Below are 23,903 nucleotides of genomic sequence, written 5' to 3'. Positions count from 1 at the left end.
GGTATCGACGGATACAACTAAGGATGATCAGATCACGCTGGCCTGGGACCGCCATCGATACCCGAAGTCGAAACAGCATTTGTATTTTCTGTATCCTCACTTAACGTGAACCCTTGGGTACATTACTCTATTTTTTGTGCAATGGAATGGAGCGCGGCAGACGGCAGACGAAGTTTATTTTATTGTCTGTTGATGCAGATAAGAGAAAGAAGAAAGAGAACAAAATACAGTGAATCAGTCAAAACTGAGTGAACACTACTGTAATTGTAAAGTGGCAAATCACATGTTTCAGGAATTTATAAAGTGGAAAATCTTTCCGGTTTCAAGTTTTTTCGTCAAAAGACGAGACACTGGTATCTTTATTTTCAATTTTTAGCTGATTTATGTAAAAAATTTGGGAAACAAATCATTTTGGCGTATTCTATACACTTATTACTTATAAATTTAAGTTTATCTAAATCTCTTATTTGCGAAAACCTTCTACTACGAACTCACTCCTACATCGAAGATGGACTAAAGGCAACGGGAACGGTTATTGCATAAATCGAAAGATAATAGTAGTAAGTTTGCGTAAATGACATAAATTATAAGTTGAAAATAAGAAACCTGCAGAACATCTAGTATGAAGATGTGACTTAAAATTTCCAACTTATAAGTTGACTTATAGCTTATATGTCATTTACACAAACTCACTAATCATTCTTGGATTCATTAAATTAGATGTTTTTAAAATAATAGGTCAGTGATTGTACATTCAAAATATAAAAAATGAGATACGTCTCAGTTGATTCCCCTTGTATATGTGGTTGATACTTCAGATCGCAAGATAGTAAGAATTCAGTGTTCGGAAAAAGGATTACGCACGCTTTTTCAAATGGTTTTGCATTATTTTCGAAAGTTTAGATTTTTTGTAAATTTATCAGCGCGCCGATCGGCGCACCGCAGCCGACTATAAATTTCTGTCGGCGCGCCACCGCCGATCCCTTACCAGTCGGCGCACCGCCGCCGACTATTTTAAGATCGGCGCACACCTCTAGAAATGCAAAGCTTATCGAATCTGCTACTTCTTTTGTTCAAAGTTTTTAGCCTCAAACAAAATCTTTTTTTTGATACCAACATTGAAAAATGATACTTTCGCCCCGCATATGAGGGGCGAAAGTAAAAAAATGCATCCCACGGGGAGAAAGTACTTACCGAAGAGCGAACGCAACTGAACGAACAGCGAAAGTGACTGACGTCACAGAAAATGAGAGAAATGAGTCGAGTTGTCAACAAAATCCGCTCATATTATGCAGAATACTTTGATCAAAATTGTAAAACACTGTGCGCCAGTGTTCTTATTGAAATTAGCATACAAAGTTGATACTTTTTGTTACTGAATGATTTGTTAGTTATATCTTAATTTTTGTGTGTGTTATTGTTGTGATGGCTAAATTATTAAATTTTTCATATACCAGGGGGCTGCCGCCCCCTGGACCCCCGCATTTTCTGGCTAAATGCCTTTTTATTTCAACATTTTGTTGCGATGTTTGCGATACGTATCAATTTTCAATGTTGGTATCAAAAAAAATAGTATGAACGACTCGGGGCAAAAGTAAAAAAATTCAACCTGTGCGATTAGAGCCCTTGCCTTCGGCGCGGGCTCCAACTCTCGCACACGGTTGAATTTTTTTACTTTCGCCCCTTGTCATTCAATGTACTATTACTTAATTCGCTACTACCTGTAATTTTCTTATTTTTTTTTCAAATGTAAGTTTTCTTACTGGAGTGGTTTTACATTTTGAAAGCCGAGCGACGGTGCTTGAGTATTTCAGAATTTTCCACAAAAGTGTCCAAAAATATATGAGTTCTAAACACATTTATGAAATAAATAAAGAATTGCAAGTCGACATGAAACAATCAACGTTATCTTCAGTGGCTTCCACAATACGCTTAGACTTACCGCAACACAGACATGAATCATATTGGCTTTAATCCCCTAGGATTGAAACGAACAATGCAGAAGAAAAGGAGAATTTGTGCTTGCTTTCTATTATACATATACAGTCAATAGTAACCATCGTGAATTAAATTCGCTGTTATAGAGAAAATTTATCAGAACAAACAAACAAACATACTAAATGGTGCTGAGGTAAACTTGTAAACCATAACATGTTATGGGAATATGAGAGATATGTACACAAACTGAAGCGAATCAAAATTTTCCAAATTTACTTAAAATAAATGTTTCTAATAACTCAACGTTTTGTTTTTATAAAATTAAATGCGAACGGTGCGAGTTTATGGCGCAAATTATTCAATTAATATGGAATTTCGTTTTTCGCATAAAATAAATGTGAAAAGGGGTGAAAAGTCAACCTTATAACAAATGAAGAACATGAAAAATATGCCCAGCATTTTCGGAAACAAATGAAGACAAGGAGTAAACATTTTAGGAATTTCAATTTAACTTTTAATAACCGTGAAGAACCCAAAAAAATGTAATTTCTGGTACATGTAAATACGATGAAGATAATTGAAAATATTGATTCGGATTGGAAAGTATTGCATAGCCTCTCTCTACAAAGCAACTTAGTATTTCCTTTTTTTCGATTTTTTTTTCTCAAAGCTGTTGTTCTGAACTCATTTTTGCTACTTTAACGTGTTGATTTCTTGACACGCTTGATGCTTGTATGCTCCATAGGCAAACTCACCCTTCGAGCTGTCAATTTCAACGTTCAAGTTGACTGCCTAAGCACGTATTTTAAATAAAATGAAATTGGGATGTATAACAAAATTGAATAATTGCAGAAAAGCGTTGAATAATAATAGTCAAGATACCTTGTGTAGATAGAATGTCTAGACGGCACACACACAGATGAGTAAGTAATTTCTTTTTTCGTGTTTGATGAGCCGGAAAATATCTGTGTTTGAGAATAATTAATTTCAGGTATTGATGGGAATTGTCCTTTTTCTCGATTCAATCCTACATTTGATAGAGAAAACAAACTATCTGGTCTCTTACTCTGTAGACAAAAGACATTCACTGAAAAATACATTGACGGTAACGATAAAACTTTAAATATAAGCTTGGGTCTAGGACTTCAATTGTTTATAGTCTGCTGTGCATTTTTTATCAGTGTACATACATGCAAAAAATAATCTCTTTTCTGTCAGTGCGTGGAATGCTCGCTCCAAGATACTAAACCTATGAGTTCTCAGAAATCTACAGTTCAGTAGTTCCATTTGACTTTCGAAAATCAAATCTTTTACTTGTAAAAACCTTCGAACTAAAAGAACGAAATTGCAAAGGACCCATACTATAACCTTTGCTGCCCATTTTTCTTAATTACAAATAACACAAGTAAATTCTTTTGTTTCGTAATTGATTTTCCAAAGATTCAAAAGCTTTGAAAAATTCGTGGAAATTTCAATTGAAATACCACAACATTGAAAATTGTTTTGGAAAAACCACACAGAGTTTACACGTAAAATAAATCGGAAACATAAAAAATTTATTACATTCTGTCATCCGCTAACATGACATGTTTAAAAAAGAAATAATTCATCCATTTCAATATAATACTTACGTATTTGGGATGTTTCGCATAGAACGGTGCCTTAAAAATATGATAACCAACGTTCCGTTTCCTAAGACACCGACTATATAAATGAATGCAAACAACACTGGTACGATGAATGTTTCGGGACGTTTGTTGTATGGGGTGTATCCAGCCTCATCATCGTCCTCCAGTAAAGTAGAATTCAATTTTTCATCAGATATGGTTTGACCCATGTCTGCAATAGCTATGGAAAATAATATTGAAGCATAAGTTGCATTGTTTTATGAAATTTTTCTGTAAAAATATTTGCATTGCGAATATTTTCTTGATTTAAAATAAGTGAAAAAAGACAACATCGGCGTAGCCAGTAAAAAAACATTTAACAGAATAGTTATTTACGTATACATGCCGAGGGCCCAAATTACGAGAAAAATTCCGTAATTTTTGCCCAAGGCATGAAAAATATTACGATAAACTCTATTCTTTTTTTCAACTTCGTTCCCATATTATCCTTCCATATTTCATGTAGCCAACAAGACCGAAACACTAGTGAGATCATGAGCCACTTGGTTAGAGAAAACTATCGACCAACCTTGCAAAATTCTATTTTAGCAATGTGTACATTGAAATCGGTATACCTTAGTGGTCTGAATCTACCACCAAAAGTCCCAAAAGATCCCAAAAAATCCCATTTCAATTTTCCGAGAAAATCCATAAAATGTGAAAAAAATTGAGGTTAAGTGCAAGCATTTTTTCGTTGTTCCACCAAAACCTGAGTTTCGAAAAATTTTCGTGAAAATTTATTTTTACCTCTACATACATTATTAAAAAGTATCCAAAACAATTTAAAAACCGAAAAAACATTTTTTTACATGAAAAAATCTACCTCCGCGAAAAATTTTTTGACTTTAAACCGTCATATCGAAAGTCCGTATGACCAAATTTTTGTGGAAGGCACCAAAATTTTATTTCAGATTTAATTTCATTGATTCAACTTCTCTCATAATTTCGATTAGCTTAAAAACATCTTTGGACTATCCTGAACATTTTACAAGCAGCATGCGATAACTTTCCATCGCATCGCAAAGGAAAAAGTTTGTTGCATGTCGAAAATTCCATTACACTCTAAAAAATCGCTGCTCTGCATAAATTGACGTTCGAAATATTCGATGAGTTGGTTCGACAAACTTGTATGAAATCATTGAAAATTGGATGCAAATGATTTTTCATGAGTTTATGACCAATTATCAATTGTTTTCACCTATTTTTGTCCAAAATAGCTTGGAAAAACACAAAATTTAACGACTTTCTAATATTTTTGCAACAAAATATAATGAAAACCTATTCTCCTGAAAATTGTAAGTAATTTGTGATGCAGCAAATGACAGGTGCTGAAAGTGTAAATGAAGAAAAAAAAGTCGATGAACATCGGTTCTCTGTATTATGAGCTACTGTATCATGAGCTAGAGCCGTCAGAGTAAGTATCAATCCTGCTAGTCGGCCGTAGAATGAAGGGTGCGGTATTTTCTCATGTATACTGGGTGAATTTTAACCAATTTATATCACTTTTTCGTGTCTTATTGAACTGAGCTGCATTCGGCATACTTGAGGAAGTGACATGATTGTTCCTAGATTTTGGTATTAGGGATTGGCACTTCTAGCACCTCTAGAACTTAACTTTCATCGGGTTTTTTATTTTGATGAAATTGAGTTGTGTATGACATATTCGCAAAACTCAGGTTTTTGTGGAACAACGGAAAAATGCTTGCACTTAACCTCAATTTTTTCACATTTTATCGATTTTCTCGGAAAATTGAAATGTGATTTTTTGGGACTTTTGGTGGTAGATTCAGACCACTAAGGTATACCGATTTTAATGTACACATTGCTGAAATAGAATTTTAGAAATAGAAGTAAAAGATTTTGTATCGAAGTGTAACCAGACAATATATATTTGTTAGTTTGATTAAACTAAAAATTTGAAAAAAATAGAATTACGCTTTTGGAAAATAAAATTGCTAAAAGTTTCCTATGTGCAGAATGAGCACCAGCTGAATATCACCAGCTGGTGTACAAACAAAAACACTTTGTATTGTAAATAATTCAAAGACAACCTACACACAGTGCATTTCTACGTTAACGTCATCTATGCGCGCACATAACACGTATGAATGAAGTAAACACATTGTTAAGAATGTGTTTTGATTGTTTATCATACAATAAGTGTGTTAGTAGATCAGCTGGTGATATTCAGCTGGTGTTCATTATGCACATAGGAAACATTTAACAATTGTATAGGGACGACGTAATACTCTACCTACTACTTTAACTAATACTTTAACTACTAATAAACATCCTTGTTCTAATAGCTGAATACGGTTGTTTCGGTAAGTTTTCCCTTGAAAACTAACTGCGCTATACTCAGCTAGAGAAAATTTGCTAACAATAAGTGGTGAAAACGTCAACAAGATCCATACCCTTTTGAGTATTTTGATCATGGATCGTTCGCACTTCCTCATAGATACTCGAAGAATTCGTTACCCCACATCCAAAAAAAGCTGGAATTCATCAATTGGAATGACTTGAAAGGGTGAAACTTAAGATATATTTCTTTGAAGTATTCATTAACGATTGTTATTTTCATAGTCCTACTGTTCATACTGTTGCATAATTGCGAAACGAACATTCCCTTTAATTTGTGACAATTATGCAATGATTTTGAAAATTCACTGGAATCTAATTTTCATACACCAAACGTGACCTATATTCACCACAAATCCTTTCATTTAATCTTAAATCCAAAACTGTTCCGTATTGTTATGCATAAACCGACATATATTACATTTTACACTAGCAGTATGAAATTCTACAACCAGTAGTTAAACATCAATATTCATAACAGCGGCGTAGTAAATTTACGCTTACATCGAAACAAAATTATATACTGCCATGAAAAAGGTTGTGAAAAGGTTCAATTTGGGTTTGAAATAAAAGAATTATCTCTTCCCCACTCGAAGCAAGAATTCCAGCAACAGTTTTACATGGAATGAAGGATATATGTAAAATGCTAAGTAGTGTAATATTTCAAATAGTTTTACCCTCTCAACCGGTAATGTAACACCAGCATCAGCATATCATATCATCTGATTCTATTAATTTAATTCGTTTGTTTGTTTAATTTTAGTTGTGATTCACTTGTTTATTTTAAAACTTTTAATGACATATTGTACAAAATGGGATCTACCTCTACACCAGCACTCATCAACAGTAATAATTTGTGGATAAACATTAAAGAGGATTTATTTTATCATTCCAGCAGCTAGAACTAATTTTATGGGCATTTAATTTCGGATAGTAATCTGAAATTCGACAATAAATTGTTTAGTCCATACCTAATAGCAAAATTTACATAGAGTTATAGGGAACATCAATATATGGCTAAGTCATATTTTCATATAATGCGAAACATTTGCGGTCTGTGTTCTTCTTTAATCTGTAAAGTATAGCAATACGATTGTTATTGGTAGTATGCTACTCTATCATGCTTTGTCAGTGGAAATGATATTCTATTTGAAATTGGTGAGGTTTTACCTTACAGACAAATATGAACAAAATGAGCGATGAGTTCTGACACCTTCTATTTAGTAAATTGAAAGAAGTGAACGATTTGGTGACAAAGACTGAGCAATAATTGAAACAAAAGAAGTAACAGACTTAACATCGTTACACATGACCAAAAATTTTCGTTTACCGTTTACGAAAGTTTACAGCTCGATCATTCTATATCCCTGAGCGCAATCAGCAAAATAAGAAAGTAATACAAGCTAATAGGATCCAATACTGAGTGACGAGTTCAGAATATAATATGAGTTGTCTAACACTATCGCTTGCATCGTTCGTCGTAAATTTCAATCGGCAATACAAACACCGTTTAAAAAAGAAGGAAATTTCTTTTGTTTTAAATAACTAGATAAAGCAAAAACTGGATGTTGAAAATAATGAAGTAACAGATTTTGTTATAGACTTTTTAAAATAATCACGTAACATGTCATAATATTCTGGTCAACTGGTATAATTGGTGTGTGGAATTATGAAGCAGTTTTTGGTGATATTAGCGAAAACACAACATTAGCAGTCTCTGCCTTGTACTTATATAACAGAGATAAATCTGCAAAAAATACCTAGCTTTGGAGACTCAACTTATTAAAACTTGTTTTATCGTAAAGTTTTTAATTCAATTCAATAAAATCGAGGTACCAATTTATTCAGTTGAACATTTTCTTTGTTAAATACGAAAATATCATTGTTGCTTGTATTGCTTAGCTATTCCCTTGTTTTTAAATTGAATTACAATAAAAAGATTTTTGATTCTAATCGTTATTTTGCCGTAGGACAATTGATTATTATGTTTTCTCAAAAGTTCAACAAAAGTGTATTCAACAATTTAAACAGCCATATTCAGAAGCTTTTCCGGAAAAAATACAAACACAAAACGATAAAGAGTTTCGTTTGTTTTACGTTATTTACAACGATAGAAAAATATATTGGTTCTGTTTAGTTCTATAAATGTTTGAAGGAAGTTTTTGAATTTTGGAGCCAATAAAGGTTTCCACAACTCATCTACCTACACCCTTCTCACAATTTTTTCGGTTCAAGGAATACCCTTTCGTACATATAAGCAGTTGAAACATAAGCAAAGGCATGTGTGCCGTTCTCACTATCAACAACCAAATAATATGACAGACAAATACACCGAATATATGACGATTGTAAAATAATGCAAAGAAAAACGGAGCAAAAGGAAGACATTACAAATTGCGAAAACGATGAATCATTCCTTGGTGGATATTTAGTTTCAAAATCGAAACAAAGGCACTGGGTTCACTGGGTTAGGCAACTCTCTTATTATTGTCACAAGCATGTTGTACACCATGTCGAACAATTTTTGTCGTAACTTAAAGTAAAGTTCAGAGTTTCTTCGACAAAACTTTTTTTTTTATTTGTATCAATAATATGAGCTGAAACTGAACAAATGTTGATTGATGATAGAGCTTTTACTGTCGTTTGTTTTTAGTGCTTTTGCGATCAAATATCAAAAGTGGGTGGGTTGGAAGTTGCCTGCACCAGTCAAGCATATTTGAGCAATTTGAGTTTTTCTTTTAAATTTTGTCAAAAGAATTTAAAATAAGTGTGAGAAAAAAGGTGTGACTTCATTTTCTCTAAGAAACAAGAGAAATTTTCAACGATGATTTCAATGATATTTTTTCTTGTAAGCTCTCATTAAAATGTTACAAACAGCTCAGTAAATCTACGCTGTAGGATGTTAAAAATGATTGAATTGCGTCGGAAAGATAATGACCTATGAACATTTTAAGGTAAAATACGAATTCGAAAACGTTGATTGCTTTTGTTAAAAGGATTTAAAGTTTTGCAGATGTTTTACCAACGATGCAAAAACTTTGAGATCCGAATCCAAACCCTTTCGAATTTATGTTGTTGTTTTCGCACCAGTTTTATCTCTTAATTAAACAATACTTACGGATAAACCCTGTGAGGCGAATCGAATCCCAATCGGATATTGTGGTTTAGTTAATACAAAAGATGCGTCCGTTTTGATATCAGCTCTGTTAACATTTTAATCTAAAATATTTTACCACACCAACATTAAATATTTTGTTTAGCATGTTATGTATACGAGCCACATCTAGCCACATCAATTCATCATCACAGTTTATCGGAAAATTTGCGCAAATTCTGATTTTTGTAGAGAATTTGTTGTTTTTTTATCAACGAAAAAACACTCAAAATTCATCCACACTCCGGTGATGTAACTTATGTAACTCCAATGATTAATTAAACGCTCGAAATTCTCTGGCTGGCATGTACTTTCACCATAACTATGTGATAAACCTCCAGACAATTTTGAACAAATAGTGTGTGCGAAAACTATTTCATTGTTGACGCTTCGGTGGGTTGTTTAATTAATTAGAAGTTCGGCCAGAGAAGCAAAATGTTTTAACATCATTCACCACAACAACGCAAATCCCTATTTATCGTTCCATACACAGTACATATCGTGAGTTTACAGCACACGTTGATGTTTGCGCTTTTTATTATTTGATGGCAAATACCGAGCAATTAATATTCCTATCGTACACTGGTAATTAGAGCACATCGTTTTATGTTCACACTTTTTTATGCTGCTAAAAGAGCACACTAGACAACATGTTCTATGTGCTCCTAGTATAAAGAACAAACTAGAGTCGAACTAATGACGAATTCGAAATAATTACACAACCATTTTGCAACGTTTATTCGATAAATATTTGGTTTACACTGTGTACATCATCCAGAATTGAATATAAAAATTTTAATTGTGTTTCGAATGTATACAAGGTCGTAAGTGAGCGAAAATATGTTGCCAGTGATCATTTGAAGAATAAAAGTGATCGTTGAAAATATCCGCAACTACTTTACTGGCTCTTTCACACTTTCGTCGACTAAAATATAACCAACCCACGGCTGCGATACAATCGGAGGAAGAGTTTTGTCGGAGATCAAACAATCTGTTTATAGATGTAAGCGTTGCCGTGGAAGGAACATTAACAATTTTGATAGCACTTCAGAATAATGTTTCAAAACTGCCAGTAAGAGGTCGCACACGACTCATACATTCTTGGGCATCAAGGCACTCTCGAAATTTTAATCTTATCTTCATCCATAAATAGAGCAATAAAATTATCGAATCTGTTACTTTGTTTGATCTAAGTGCAGTTTTTTGCTCAGACAATATTCAATAGCTGGGCGACAAAAACACATACCATTTGTGCAATGGGCACATGTTATCTGCACTGCACTCGTTAGTGACTCGTCTATGTTACCAACCAATGTGTGTTTTGTGGAGTAGGTGGTGAATTTATCTGGAGAAAAATTCGAACTGAATCCGAATAAAGATCCGATGGAATAAAGATCAAAATCTGTTACAAATTTTACTTCACGTTTTCTGTCTATACGATCGAGTTCTATTGTCTTGAAAGCAGTAAAAATCGAAGTAAGTTAAACTTACTGTTACAATAATTACGTTCAAAGGTCGCTGGTATCTGTTACATAAAATATAGAAAGAAAACTTGAAAAATTTTAACCGAAAATTGAAAAGTTTTGCCTTTGTTTTATGTGAACATAGACGCTAAGTACTTTCACAGATTCTAATATCCACATACTTCGTCGGAATCCTTTAACCTCTTCTTGAAATTATTACACCATTATTGTTAAGAGTAAATGACTATTTCAACGTTGTCACGAAAACTTTGTCTTTGCACTTTAAGGATTTGCATTCCAGATTGTGGCTAGACAATTTTTATAAGAAAAGTTCGAAAACATTAACAACATTAGACAGGCGATACTATGACAAAGGTGTAATTGAATCAAATTTAATTTAATTTATATTCTGAATCGAAGCAGATGAGTTTAGCCGGGCTTATGCATAAGGTAGAGAAGCCAAACACTTTGCTTTCATTCAATTTTTTGTAGATACCATTCATACCAACGCTGACGTGGAAAGATAAAAAGTTTTTGTTGCTATGTGTGTATACATCAATTAATATTATAGAAAGATTTAAATACCATCGAGATGAAACTTTAAGGCTTCATGCGGTGGTTTTGTTATTTTTTCTTCAAAACAATTTTCGGTAGAAGCATATTCAAGAAATTGATTCTCTATTCGCCCGGAGGTGAATAGCCATATCCTTTTTAGACCAATCACATAAACGTTCACTTTTATAGTAGAAATCAAATTCAAATCATAATACTAATCGATATAAATTTCGATGATCAAAAAGTGTTTTCTATTCTGCGAACATGCTGTTCCATCATTACATGTGTTAATAACCGCAACAAATATCCAAAAATAAATCTGTTATGATCTGGTAGGCACCTTTCATCTTCATTTTATAGTACAGGTCCGATGAATAATAAAATTTGTTATTTTAATTGTAATTTTAAATAAAAATCCTATCTCAACCTCAAGTGTTTGTTATTTTTGGTATTTTGTGTAGTATAACGCATTTGAATTTATAACAAAATGTTCATCTGTTTTAATTACCGATGGTACAAACATCCAAAAAAGGTACGTTGATGCCAAAAGTTAGGCTAACGAGCTTTTTCAATATATTCTTTTCTATACTTTCATTTACTGTACACTCATAGATACTAGACACTCATAGCAGAGCAATTTATGTATAAGACTATGGTCTAACACAAAAAGAACGAAATGGAAACGTTAATTATCACACGGTCACAAAAAAAAACAGAGAAAAGTCAAGACGTTAAAGAACCGTTTATAAGGTGTAAAACGGTACTTGCGTTTCGAATGTCCACTTTCTCCACGTGGTGACTAATTTTTTTTTAACAGTCAATATCACAAGCGAGATGCAAATCACCAGCATTGCATCTATTTGCTTGATCTAAGCATTTTCAACCGAATGTCACAGAATCTTTTACTTCATTAGTTTTAATATTTATGTTTTCTTTGAGTCTCACAATGGTAGTTTTAACAATTGTGCTATAAAGAAGGCATTAGCAGGGGCGGATTAAGGTTTTCAGCGCCACTGGCAAACGTAATTTAAGCGCCAATTTTCCTATATGAATATCTTATAAACAAGGTGGTAATAATGAAAATTACTGCTTGTTCGATACGTACATTCCGGAGACCATTGAAATGGATCGTAGTGTTACGATAGAAGTGGAAGAAATGTAATTGCGAGCGCAACGAGCAAGAGCATTTTCAAAAATAAGGTATCACTAGAAAAATTCTGATAACCCAAGAAAATGCTGTTTTGATTATTGGCATAGCACTGGTATGAGCTGAAAGTTACAAATTTTAGTTCATGAAGACCACATCACAATTCGTAGTTTTTACGCTAATTCAATGGTCGAGCTTTTCTTTTTCGAGGCATTCACTCTGAACTAGTTTGAGAGATCGAAGAGGAGCGGTTTCCTACTTTTTTGCCACTTTCCATTATGTAAAGGACTATAGTTTTAGACTTCACCATTCATGTTTCCCGGCAAAATAATTTCTTTTTGTAAATGTTTGGACGGAATATATTATGACATGCGAAATGAAATTTTCAATTTTAACCCGTGAACTCATGCAGTCTCCATAATAAAAATTTGGAACTTCGTGCGTAGTGTGCTTTACGACATTAGGCATCCGCAAACACTCTACAGTTTTGTGATAGATTACGAGCGCCGCAGGCAAATTTTTTGAAACTAATAAACAATTTCTACTCAGACAATAATTGTCAATTTAGTGACTGAACTCCGCGCCAATTTTTTCCAGCGCCATGGGCACGGTCCTGAATTTCCCATAGGGTAATCCGCCCCCGGGCATTAGCCAGAGTACATTACTACTTTGGGCTTTGCTGTGGTATCGATATTTTTTCGTTCAATCTGCCGGTGACACAAAACTTTATTTTACCTGAAAAATTAACTAATTCGAGTTCGAGTGGTGCTGCTATCTAATATGCAGCCTTTTCTCATTTCTGTGCTGTGCTTATCATGCCCGCACGTTAGTTAGCGGGCGTGACGCAAGTCCACTACCAAAAATGTTTTAACAAAATTTTTTTGAGGACGGCGGAGCATATTTACAACAACTTTTTTAGTTCTTCATCTTAACTCCAACGACCCCCAAACTTAGATATCTGGGCATCAATACGAGTTCAACGAGCTATCACACATTACTACAGCTTCAAAATTGGCCGAGATATTGAACTTCGAAATATTGACTTTTGTATGAAAATAAGCAAAATCTCGAATTTTTATATAATAAAAATCGCCTACGTTAGTTAGTTAGTTAGTTATCCTGTAACAAGATGATTGGAAAGTATGCCAGACACGCAGAAATTAACAAGATTATATCGATGGCCTTTAGTGCAGCTGGTTTCCCAAATATACGCGAACCGCCAGGGTTATCTCGACGAGATGGGAAACGACCGGATGGACTGACCAGCTACCCCTGGAGTCATGGACGTTCGTTGATTTGGGACGTTACGGTTGTCGACACTGTTGCGACGTCTTACATCAATGCAACTTCGAACAATAGTGGTGCAGCAGCCGACCAAGCAGAACGAGACAAGCACAACCATTACATCGACTTGAAGAATCAATTCTGTTTCACGCCGCTAGCATTTGAATCTTTTGGATCAATTGGCCCGGAAACTACGTTATTTTTGTCTAAACTGGGGAAGTTGATGACACGCCAAACGGGTGAGCCAAGGAGTCTAGAGTTCCTCCTTCAGCGTATATCAATAGCAATTCAGCGAGGAAATGCTGTGAGCATTCGCGACACTTACTGTGATAATGATGGTCCGAATTTTTTCAAGTGATATTTTTCTTTCTTCAAGATTGTTGCTCTAAATTATTGAATTGTTGAAGTATTATAACTATTTTATAAATAAAAATCAAATAAATTAAAAAAAAGTTAGTTACTTAGTTCCTATGGAAAAGTGGATCCAGCAACTCCTAAACGTTTCTATAGATTTTCCTGAATTTTTGGTTATAGGTTAATAATGGGCCAAAAATAAGAATGGAATTTTCAAAAGTTGGAAAAAACCCATATCTTGGGAGCTGGAGCTCCCCAAAGTCTCCATACAAATGCCATATAAAAGCCAATTTGTATGTGTGTGTGTGTGTGTGTGTGTTGTATATTTTGGTACATGAAATGGATGGTCATGTGTGTTGTTTTGCGATGTGTTTCTTGTTGGAAATGGTGTGGATCATTAAGTATTAACTTTTACTAGGTTGGTTCCTAAAATTGTGGTATGGTTGGGCAGCGGGAAAAATTTGGGCACTATCAGTTTTTAGACTTATCTCGGGAACTGTGGCAGATGGAAGGTTGGTTTCTTAGGCAAAGTCTTAGAGTTTTGGGAGTAGAATAGGGCAGTATGTACAAAAACTGTAAAAATTTGGGCACTATCAGTTTTTAGACTTATCTCGGGAACTGTGGCAGATGGAAGGTTGGTTTCTTCGGCAAAGTCTTAGAGTTTTGAGAGTAGAATAGGGCAGTATGTACAAAAACTGTAAAAATTTGGGCACTATCAGTTTTTAGACTTATCTCGGGAACAGTGGCAGATGGAAGGTTGGTTTCTTCGGCAAAGTCTTAGAGTTTTGGGAGTAGAATAGGGCAGTATGTACAAAAACTGTAAAAATTTGGGCGTTATCAGTTTTTAGACTTATCTCGGGAACTGTGGCAGATGGAAGGTTGGTTTCTTCGGCAAAGTCTTAGAGTTTTGGAAGTAGAATAGGGCAGTATGTACAAAAACTGTAAAAATTTGGGCGTTATCAGTTTTTAGACTTATATCGGGAACTGTGGCAGATGGAAGGTTGGTTTCTTCCAAGGCTGTATACTTTGGGGAGGTCACGCAGATACAGATACGCGGGTTACACACCACAGTTGATGATAAAATGGCCGATTTCATACAAAAATTCACCTACTCCGATGATTCTCGTCGTCTTGATGATGTGGTGAAATTTTTTACATGTAAAATCATCAGAAGTGGTGTGATCCCGCGTATCTAATAAAATGGCGGTCTGCGTGACCTCCCCAAAGTATACAGCCTTGGGTTTCTTCGGCAAAGTCTTAGAGTTTTGAGAATAGAATAGGGCAGTATGTACAAAAACTGTAAAAATTTGGGCACTATCAGTTTTTAGACTTATATCGGGAACTGTGGCAGATGGAAGATTGGTTTCTTCGGCAAAGTCTTAGAGTTTTGGGAGTAGAATAGGGCAGTATGTACAAAAACTGTAAAAATTTGGGCGTTATCAGTTTTTAGACTTATCTCGGGAACTGTGGCAGATGGAAGGTTGGTTTCTTCGGCAAAGTCTTAGAGTTTTGGGAGTAGAATAGGGCAGTATGTACAAAAACTGTAAAAATTTGGGCGTTATCAGTTTTTAGACTTATCTCGGGAACTGTGGCAGATGGAAGGTTGGTTTCTTCGGCAAAGTCTTAGAGTTTTGAGAGTAGAATATGGCAGTATGTACAAAAACTGTAAAAATTTGGGCACTATCAGTTTTTAGACTTATATCGGGAACTGTGGCAGATGGAAGGTTGGTTTCTTCGGCAAAGTCTTAGAGTTTTGATAGTAGAATAGGGCAGTATGTACAAAAACTGTAAAAATTTGGGCACTATCAGTTTTTAGACTTATCTCGGGAACTTTGGCAGATGGAAGGTTGGTTTCTTCGGAAAAGTCTCAGAGTTTTGGGAGTAGAATAGGGCAGTATGTACAGAAAATGTAAAAATTTGGGCACTATCAGTTTTTAGACTTATTTTGGGAACTGTGGCAGATGGAAAGTTGATTTCTTCGGCAAATTCTTAGAGTTTTGGGAGTAGAATAGGACAGTATGTACAAAAACTGTAAAAATTTGGGCACTATCAGTTTTTAGACTTATCTCGGGAACTGTGGCAGATGGAAGGTTGGTTTCTTCGGCAAAGTCTTAGAGTTTTGGGAGTAGAATAGGGCAGTATGTACAAAGACTGTAAAAATTTGGGCACTATCAGTTTTTAGACTTATATCGGGAACTGAGGCAGATGGAAGGTTGGTTTCTACGGCAAAGTCTTAGAGTTTTGGGAGTAGAATAGGGCAGTATGTACAAAAACTGTAAAAATTTGGGCGTTATCAGTTTTTAGACTTATCTCGAAAACTGTGGCAGATGGAAGGTTGGTTTCTTCGGCAAAGTCTTAGAGTTTTAGAAGCAGAAAACAGTGGCAAATATGAAAATTGTCGGGTAGTTGGATTTTCCTGTTTCAAATGTGGTTTTGGTATTTTCTTTTGTGTTACGGGACATATAAAATTGCTTTCTTCGTCTCTAAAAAAAACTTTGGATATGTTATAACTGGCGCTTTATCCTTAAAACTTACAAAAGTACTGATATCAGTCAAAAACCCTTAAAGGGTAAAAGTGTGACGCAAGTCCTTGTTTCTACTTACAAAATAACTGATATCGCTGAGTGTGACGCATTCTGCGACTGTACGCAAAAGTTTTATAAACAAAAATTTAACCCAAAAAATTTTAGAAAGAAAATTTTACAAAAAAAAAAATTGCGTCACTAGTGGCAGATGTTGAGTAAACTAACATTAGGAAAATGGTTAAAATAGGGAGAAATACGTCCTGAAAGAATGGAAGTAAAACGGTAGAAAGCTGAATCATCTGCCACTAGTGACGCAATTTTTTTTTTGTAAAATTTTCTTTCTAAAATTTTTTGGGTTAAATTTTTGTTTATAAAACTTTTGCGTACAGGCGCAGAATGCGTCACCCTCAGCGATATCAGTTATTTTGTAAGTAGAAACAAGGACTTGCGTCACACTTTTCCCCTTTAAGGGTTTTTGACTGATCTTACAGTACTTCGAGGTCCGTTTCTGCCAAGATCGATCTTTTACGCGATGAAACTGAAGTAAGTAAAAAAGCGCAAATTTCCAAATAACTCTAATGTTAAAATCTGGCCAGTATAATCACGGATTAATTAGGGGTAGGGTAATCTCGCACACCACACAAATTCATGGTGAATCTCGCACAGTCATGACTTTTCGTTACATGTCGTAAAAGGACGTATACTATGATCGCGTGTGCGAGATTCCCCGACACCATGCATTCAAATTACTATGCTTTTGAGATTTAAATTCGTTGTACAGATGCATTTTGTTACCAGCATAATTTTGACCGCGTTCATACCGAACTTAGGCCAATCATCGATAAAAAATAATGCCCAAACGAGCAAACGTTAGAACATCTGGAAGGCCTTTGTAACTTTGGTCCTTGTATGATTTTTTTATCAGCGTGACGTAATTCGGCGGATAACCTTTCTCGCTTCAGTCACGGTACTCCTTTTTTCCCCAATAATGAGTAAATAAAAATCGAATGGAAAAAAGTTCAGTCAAGATAAACGAGCATTAATGCCAATTTTTCACTCAAACCATTCGAAACATTTGTTTGAGCGTTCGACTTTTTTTTGTGTGCTCTTTAATTTATCCGTGCTCTTGTCGCCTTCAGCCCATTAAAAATTATGATGAAAAATGATTCACTCATATTTCGCGTTTTTTCATTTTTGTTTCGTTATATTTCATCCGAAAACGCGCTTGTCGCTGGCACATCGTCGTATACAAATTACAGCCAGTACTCCGGTTAATAATAAACTTCAATCATTTAGACGTTTTTCTCTGTATAAATATAATTTTCCTCCTGTTGTGCTATCTTCTTTTACGAAAAAAGTCATCCCTAAGAATAGGTGAAGATAAGCCCAATATTTAAATACAGTGCACGCATGGCATGATATCAAAATTCAATTTTTGTTATTGAAATGTCGCATTACCTTACACATACCTTACTAAATATATAAAAATAATATTGGTGTGAAAACTTCAACAACAGAACCGTATTATAGATTCGCTGAGCTATATATTTTCTTTCACGAAGCGGAAATGTTCGATAAAATGTTATTGTTTGCACAACACTAGCTGTCTAATCGTCAAATCAAATTTCCAAATCCACATTTACAGCAGAGCAAATATATACATTTTCGCGTTGGGGTTTATATTAATTTTACGTCGATTATTTATTTATAGGCCACACAATTTGAAGTTCCAATGGGGAGTACTCGAGATATAATAATGACTCGATTTAATCACTTTGAATTATTTTCGTCACCTATCCGAAATGAAATGTAGTCGTAAATTATGTTCTATATAAATCAATAAAATCATAAACATACTTTAATAACCAATTCTGATTATTTATGATTCAGGGGGGTCAATATTGCATTCGAATAAAATACTATACACCGATGAACATGGGTCCCATTAAAGTTAAGTTTTTTGTTTTTTTAAATTGTAGGTTCTGTGGGTTTTGTAGTATATTACTGGCGTGAAATTGAACCGTTTGTTTTAGACTTTATGATCTAACGAAGGCACGTGTATGGAAGACTTCGTCAAGCATAGGTATATGTCCTGTCCCGTGATTAACTTCAAACCAAAAAAGCTCTCAATATATTCAAAAAACTAATATCAATCGAATGTTGTATCGATAAATAATCGATTAATATTGACCATAGAGATATCACTGACTGAAAATCGATAATGTCGATTATCGATAAAACATTTGATTGATATTGTATCGATTATTTGGAAATTTTATAATCTTTGATGATACTTTTAGCAAACATGCCAATCATCTACATAAGAGGAAAATACACCAGAAACTAACTTTGATCTAAGAAAAGCTCTACTTCGAGCTATTCCGAAACGAAATTACGTTTGTCACGGGGAAAACGGCGAAAACAAAAGTTTGTTTGTTCAACGAGGGAAGAAAGTTGGAAATGGCATTTCGTGGGTGGCACAAGAGAAAATGGATATTTCCAACCTTTTTTTCACTCGTTGAACAAAATTAACTACTTCGTATCAAAGTAGTTGTAGCAATACTAGATACTTATACGTAATAGGTTGAAAAACGTCGCTCATATGACGACATGACGATGACAACCTACATGTCATGTAGGTTTTCTGTGTGTCAATGAATTATTGTAACCTTTAACGGGGATTGATTGAAAAATTGAAATGTTTGAAAATTTCTAACGGTCTTCGGTCTATAACAGTATCCCTGTGAAAAAATTTCTTAGAAATTCGAGAAGTAATAAATACGAACGATATTGTTAGTTCGACCACCGAAAGAAAACAAATTAAACGTTTTCGATTTAAAACAAACCGATATTGGGAATAATGATCCTGGGATGTACCAAGGATTTACGGACTCCGAAAATAAATGTCATGTTTATCTGTGCTAGTGAAAAAAGTATCAAAAATTTTGTTTTAAAAGCGTAATGATTGTTATTATAACGTAAAATACAATTTGATCGGACCAATAACACCTCTGGATCACTGGTCAATTGGAGAAGTCGTGATGGGATTCGCGATATTGCATATTTTCATTAAAGAAAATACCACCAAGCAACATAACCTGAAATACATGCGACACAGAGAAAATGACACATTAGACAATGAGTGTACACGTATCGACCCAGTGGATGATGATTGCCGAAGCGCCCACATACCGATTCTTCGATTTGAGAATCATCGAAAAGGCGCAGAACATTTCCTCTATGGAGCTACTGGCAAGCTATGGACATCGCGGGCTTCGGCACGCAGATTGGATGGTAACAAAGATCGAGTCATTTTTGGCCGTGCATAACAGGTCAATCATCGTATTACTCACACAAATGTCCGTGTCTAGCGTATCTAAGTTCTAGGTATACTGCATACACGGACTTGTTCAGAGTGTGCATGGTTGTATTGGGAGCTAGGAGATATATCGTATGTGGAAGTGTGCTGTTAGCGAAGTTTCACGGAAACGCATACCGCATGCATGGGTGAAAAATTCTTAATAGACACCAACTGGGTATACACAGTTGGGACTTGAGAATAGACATGTATTGGCGGGAGCACGAGAATGTATCGTTAACAGCATCACATACCTGTCGAGGCTCATTTGGCATACCAATATAGCTCTTGCACACTCCGAATAGAAAGCGTGCGATTGAGTTAAATGCGGGAATCTAACTTAGATGCACGACTAGGCGTAAGAATGAAAGACGAGTAATGTTACTGTTCAATCCACTATTCCCTATTTCGAATCAAAAATTCATATTTTTCCTCTCCAAATAACTTGACCTTCCTGAAATTAAATTGTTCGAGTCGATTTGTACATCATTTCATAAACTTTTTCACATGATACCATTCTACAATGTGTACACAATAATGTCTTAACTTAAAATGATTCAATGTCGAACGAATATATTTGAACATTGAACTAAATAAATTAGTTTTAATGACTAACTTCAATTCGCTTGAAAGTGGATAAATAGCAAGGATAATCGATATGTTTATGTAATGGAAAAAATTGAAATCGTTCCGTTCCAATAAACTCGTCTCAAATGTTCATTGGATGAAAATTCACTTATTTAGTTGGACGGTATAAACCAGACGAACATTCATAGTCAAGTAATTTTGATTACAACTCATTAGCTTCTGGCTGCTATATGAAATAAAAAAGACTGAGTTTCGATGAATGCACACGTTCAAATGAGAGAAGATGATACCATGTTCGTGTAATTGATATATATGATGGGGTTGATTCAATGATAGACTCCTCTAGGGGTGATCCATCAACTCTTTTCTTATTTATAAAATTTGCCAGTTCTATGTTTTTTTTATGAATAGCTTCTGTGATTATATTTTAGACAATCTATCATTTGCATGTACACATTGAATTCTTCTTCAATGTGACAATCTAATTTTCTTTCTTCTTTACCTTTTTGTATACTTGGCAGTGATTTCTATACAAAAATATGTAGAAGCCAATAAGCACGGAAGCACTTTTAACACATGACTTTGTTGAAAACTTGTGATACGTTGAAATTGCCATGGTTAATTGAAACTGACGTAAATAGGAAGGAAATCGAAAACACACACGGAAATTGAAAGAAACTTTGCTATTATGTGTTTCTTGAATCAATGACTAAACTCTCTATATCGTAAAATGTGGAAAAAAATAGCAAGTCAATCAGAAAGATGCACGTAAACTCATTGAATACCTACGGAGTTTATTGGTTTGGCAACATGGTAAAAAAGATAAAAACTCGATCAAATCGAATTACTTCTTCTGTTAATATCGGTATCAAATCATATTGTGTTTTACAACAAATCTTTCATTTCTTTAGCTTTACCAATGATGTCTTTAGTGAGAGCGTTGACTTTACTAAATTTTTCTAACATCCGGAGTTAGTCTCTTATTTTTGTCGTCGTTTTCGATAACAGATGACTAGCCGTTGCTAAAAGGAGATTAACAACATTGGCAACATTTTTATTCGAGCAATTAGCTCGTAACCTAAAACTTTTTGCTAGAGCTCTACGAATTCGTGCGGGCCTTTTCCTTCCGACGTCACTTGTTTAACCTCAGCGTATTCATTAGAATCTACATCCATCTTATCACACTCGTAGTAGTACATTACGGTTAGGTAATCATCGCCATGGGATTCCCAATGAAAGGTTTTCCTGTCATGTCACAAATAAAGCCAAGTTTCAATAAATTAACAGTACGAAAGTTTTATTTACTTTTCCAGTGTTGATGGAATTCATTAGGGTTTTTTTCCCTGATTTGTAGCAGTGTGGGTATGTGGACATAGACAATGGAAATGGCTTTGCGTGATGTTTTTAATGGCCAGTCATAACTTTCAATGTAGGGTATTGCCGTACGACGGGTAATGTCACATAACATTTCATGATGAATTAAAAGCTCTTTAAATAATCGGTAGACTTGACAGAAGGTTTATATGAGTTAAAATAATCTCTTGAAACCCACACACAATAGGAAAATTTCACTTATATTGTACATCCCACGACATTCGGCAACGTAAACTGTGCGGACTAACAATGTTCCCCTCGGATTATTTTCTGTTCCATTTTCTTTTCTTTTTGATTTATCTCTCATTTAGTAGAAGCACGTATGAAGTTAAGGCTATTTTACCGTCATGCCAACTGCCGCCGTTCATTTCGTTTTATTACTTTCTAGTCGTAAGACAAGAAATTTGTGGACTGGTGGCTTTTTTAAATCATTTTAATGAAACCCTTGATGTCTCAAAATGTTAATTTACTCGTAAAATTTACGGCCATACCTTCAATACGAGAAATGATTGAGTGGGTGTGTAGATAAGCGTCAAAAACATTTACACCAAAAAAGAAACTTTTAGTACGCTTGAACGGTCACGTATCCTCTAAGAAAATTTTTAGAGTTTTATTGAGTGGCTGCAGACGGACTGCACTAAGTTTTCGACAGTGTTTTCGAATTATAATGGACTGACACGTTTATTGTATAAATTGTGAGTGTCTAAGGGCTGCTATATATATGACGACAGACGCTTTTAATACATTTGAATCATTTCACGCTTTGTGACATAAAGATATTCAGTTGGTTGATTCGGTTGATTAAGAATATCTGTCCTCAAACCGTTCATGTCGAAGTTTACGTTTGAATAACTTCCTGACCAATACGTAAACCAATTTTCAAGCACCAACAGCTTCCATTCAATTCGAAATACTCAGAATCACTTTTACTTACGGATGATGTATGTTATTTCATCGCTTTGTGTACACTACAACTACATGTATTGCGATTGTGATCTGATGTATTGATTCCTTTGTGTAGAAGTTAGTCTTCGGTCTTAAAATTGTAAATTTGAAACTTTATGGATGTCGTCTGGTGAGTTGACATAATATCTCATCTATGAATCTATATCTTATACGAAATGCGTCAGAAACCGTTCAAAACAGTATGAAAGGTCAATAAAATCGCAAGCTTTACATACCATTTGTTACATCATCATCCCTTTTCCATTGATAATTCTTGGAATGTATATACCCAGGAATAAATTCGTTATTTCGATATCGGATACGATCGAAGACAATAAAAAATGTTATTCATGCAACCCTTTTTTTATATGAACTAAAGTGGTTTCTTTAATTCGACATTGTTTGGCTAATAAATGGAAATTTTTAAATTTTATGTAGACAATAAAAGATGACGCACTTTGTCTTATGTGAAAACAGTGTTTGAACAGGTCACGTTGAAGCAGTTTCCAATCTCAGCGATTTTATAATGAATAGTTGTATATCGCTTACTCATACCGCTGTGGGACTGTCTATGTAAATGTTCTTGAAATCGAAAGTACAACGAATCATTAGAAATGCCATTATTTTGATACGGAGATGACGACAAAACACTTTAGGGAGATTGAGTTTATCACTAATATTGTTAACTTGATGTAAAACCTGTAGATTGTAAGTAACTGGTCCATACAATAGTTTTGTGACCAGTGCATCATTGCGAATTTACATAATATGACATTTGTCTATATGAGTCGAGGGCAAGCTTCAAAAAGCCCCATTCCTATTTCTAAGAAGCTATGACCAATAGATACAATCGAATTCACTTTAAAGGTTTGGTTAGACTTTCATACTTTCCCTTATGTTTATGTTGACGAGTGGGAGATTGTGAACCTAAGCCGAAAGGGAGTGATGCATAATATACTTTACGTGTCGATACAAAGGTAAACCTGAATTATCTCTCCAAACTGATGCATAATGTACGTTTTACCACACATAGACATATAAATAAACTAGGAAATGAAGTAAAAGATTTTGTGTCAAACACTAATAGTATATTACTTCAGAGGTTCCAAGCTGTGTATTTGATAAGTGGGGTGTTACAGCCCGACCCGAAGGGGATGGCTGTATTCCCCACTTGTCAAATAACAACTTGGAAC

General features: G+C 34.7%; 1 protein-coding gene across 1 annotated transcript in view; it reads right to left on the bottom strand.

The window, feature by feature from the left end:
- LOC119071691 (neuropeptide CCHamide-2 receptor-like) overlaps positions 1–23,903 on the bottom strand; it is a 70,839-nt gene that overhangs the window by 19,066 nt on the left and 27,870 nt on the right. Inside the window, exon 2 of the mRNA XM_037176679.1 lies at positions 3,570–3,786. Coding sequence (XP_037032574.1) covers positions 3,570–3,775 — 206 coding nt within the window. The 5' untranslated portion in view covers positions 3,776–3,786. The remainder of the gene's footprint in view (positions 1–3,569; positions 3,787–23,903) is intronic.

This window comes from Bradysia coprophila, assembly GCF_014529535.1.
Source record: "Bradysia coprophila strain Holo2 chromosome IV unlocalized genomic scaffold, BU_Bcop_v1 contig_5, whole genome shotgun sequence".
NCBI classification, from domain to species: Eukaryota; Metazoa; Arthropoda; class Insecta; order Diptera; family Sciaridae; genus Bradysia; species Bradysia coprophila.
The sequence above is the reverse complement of the archived record's forward strand: the minus strand, read 5'-3'. Positions and strand labels throughout refer to the sequence as shown.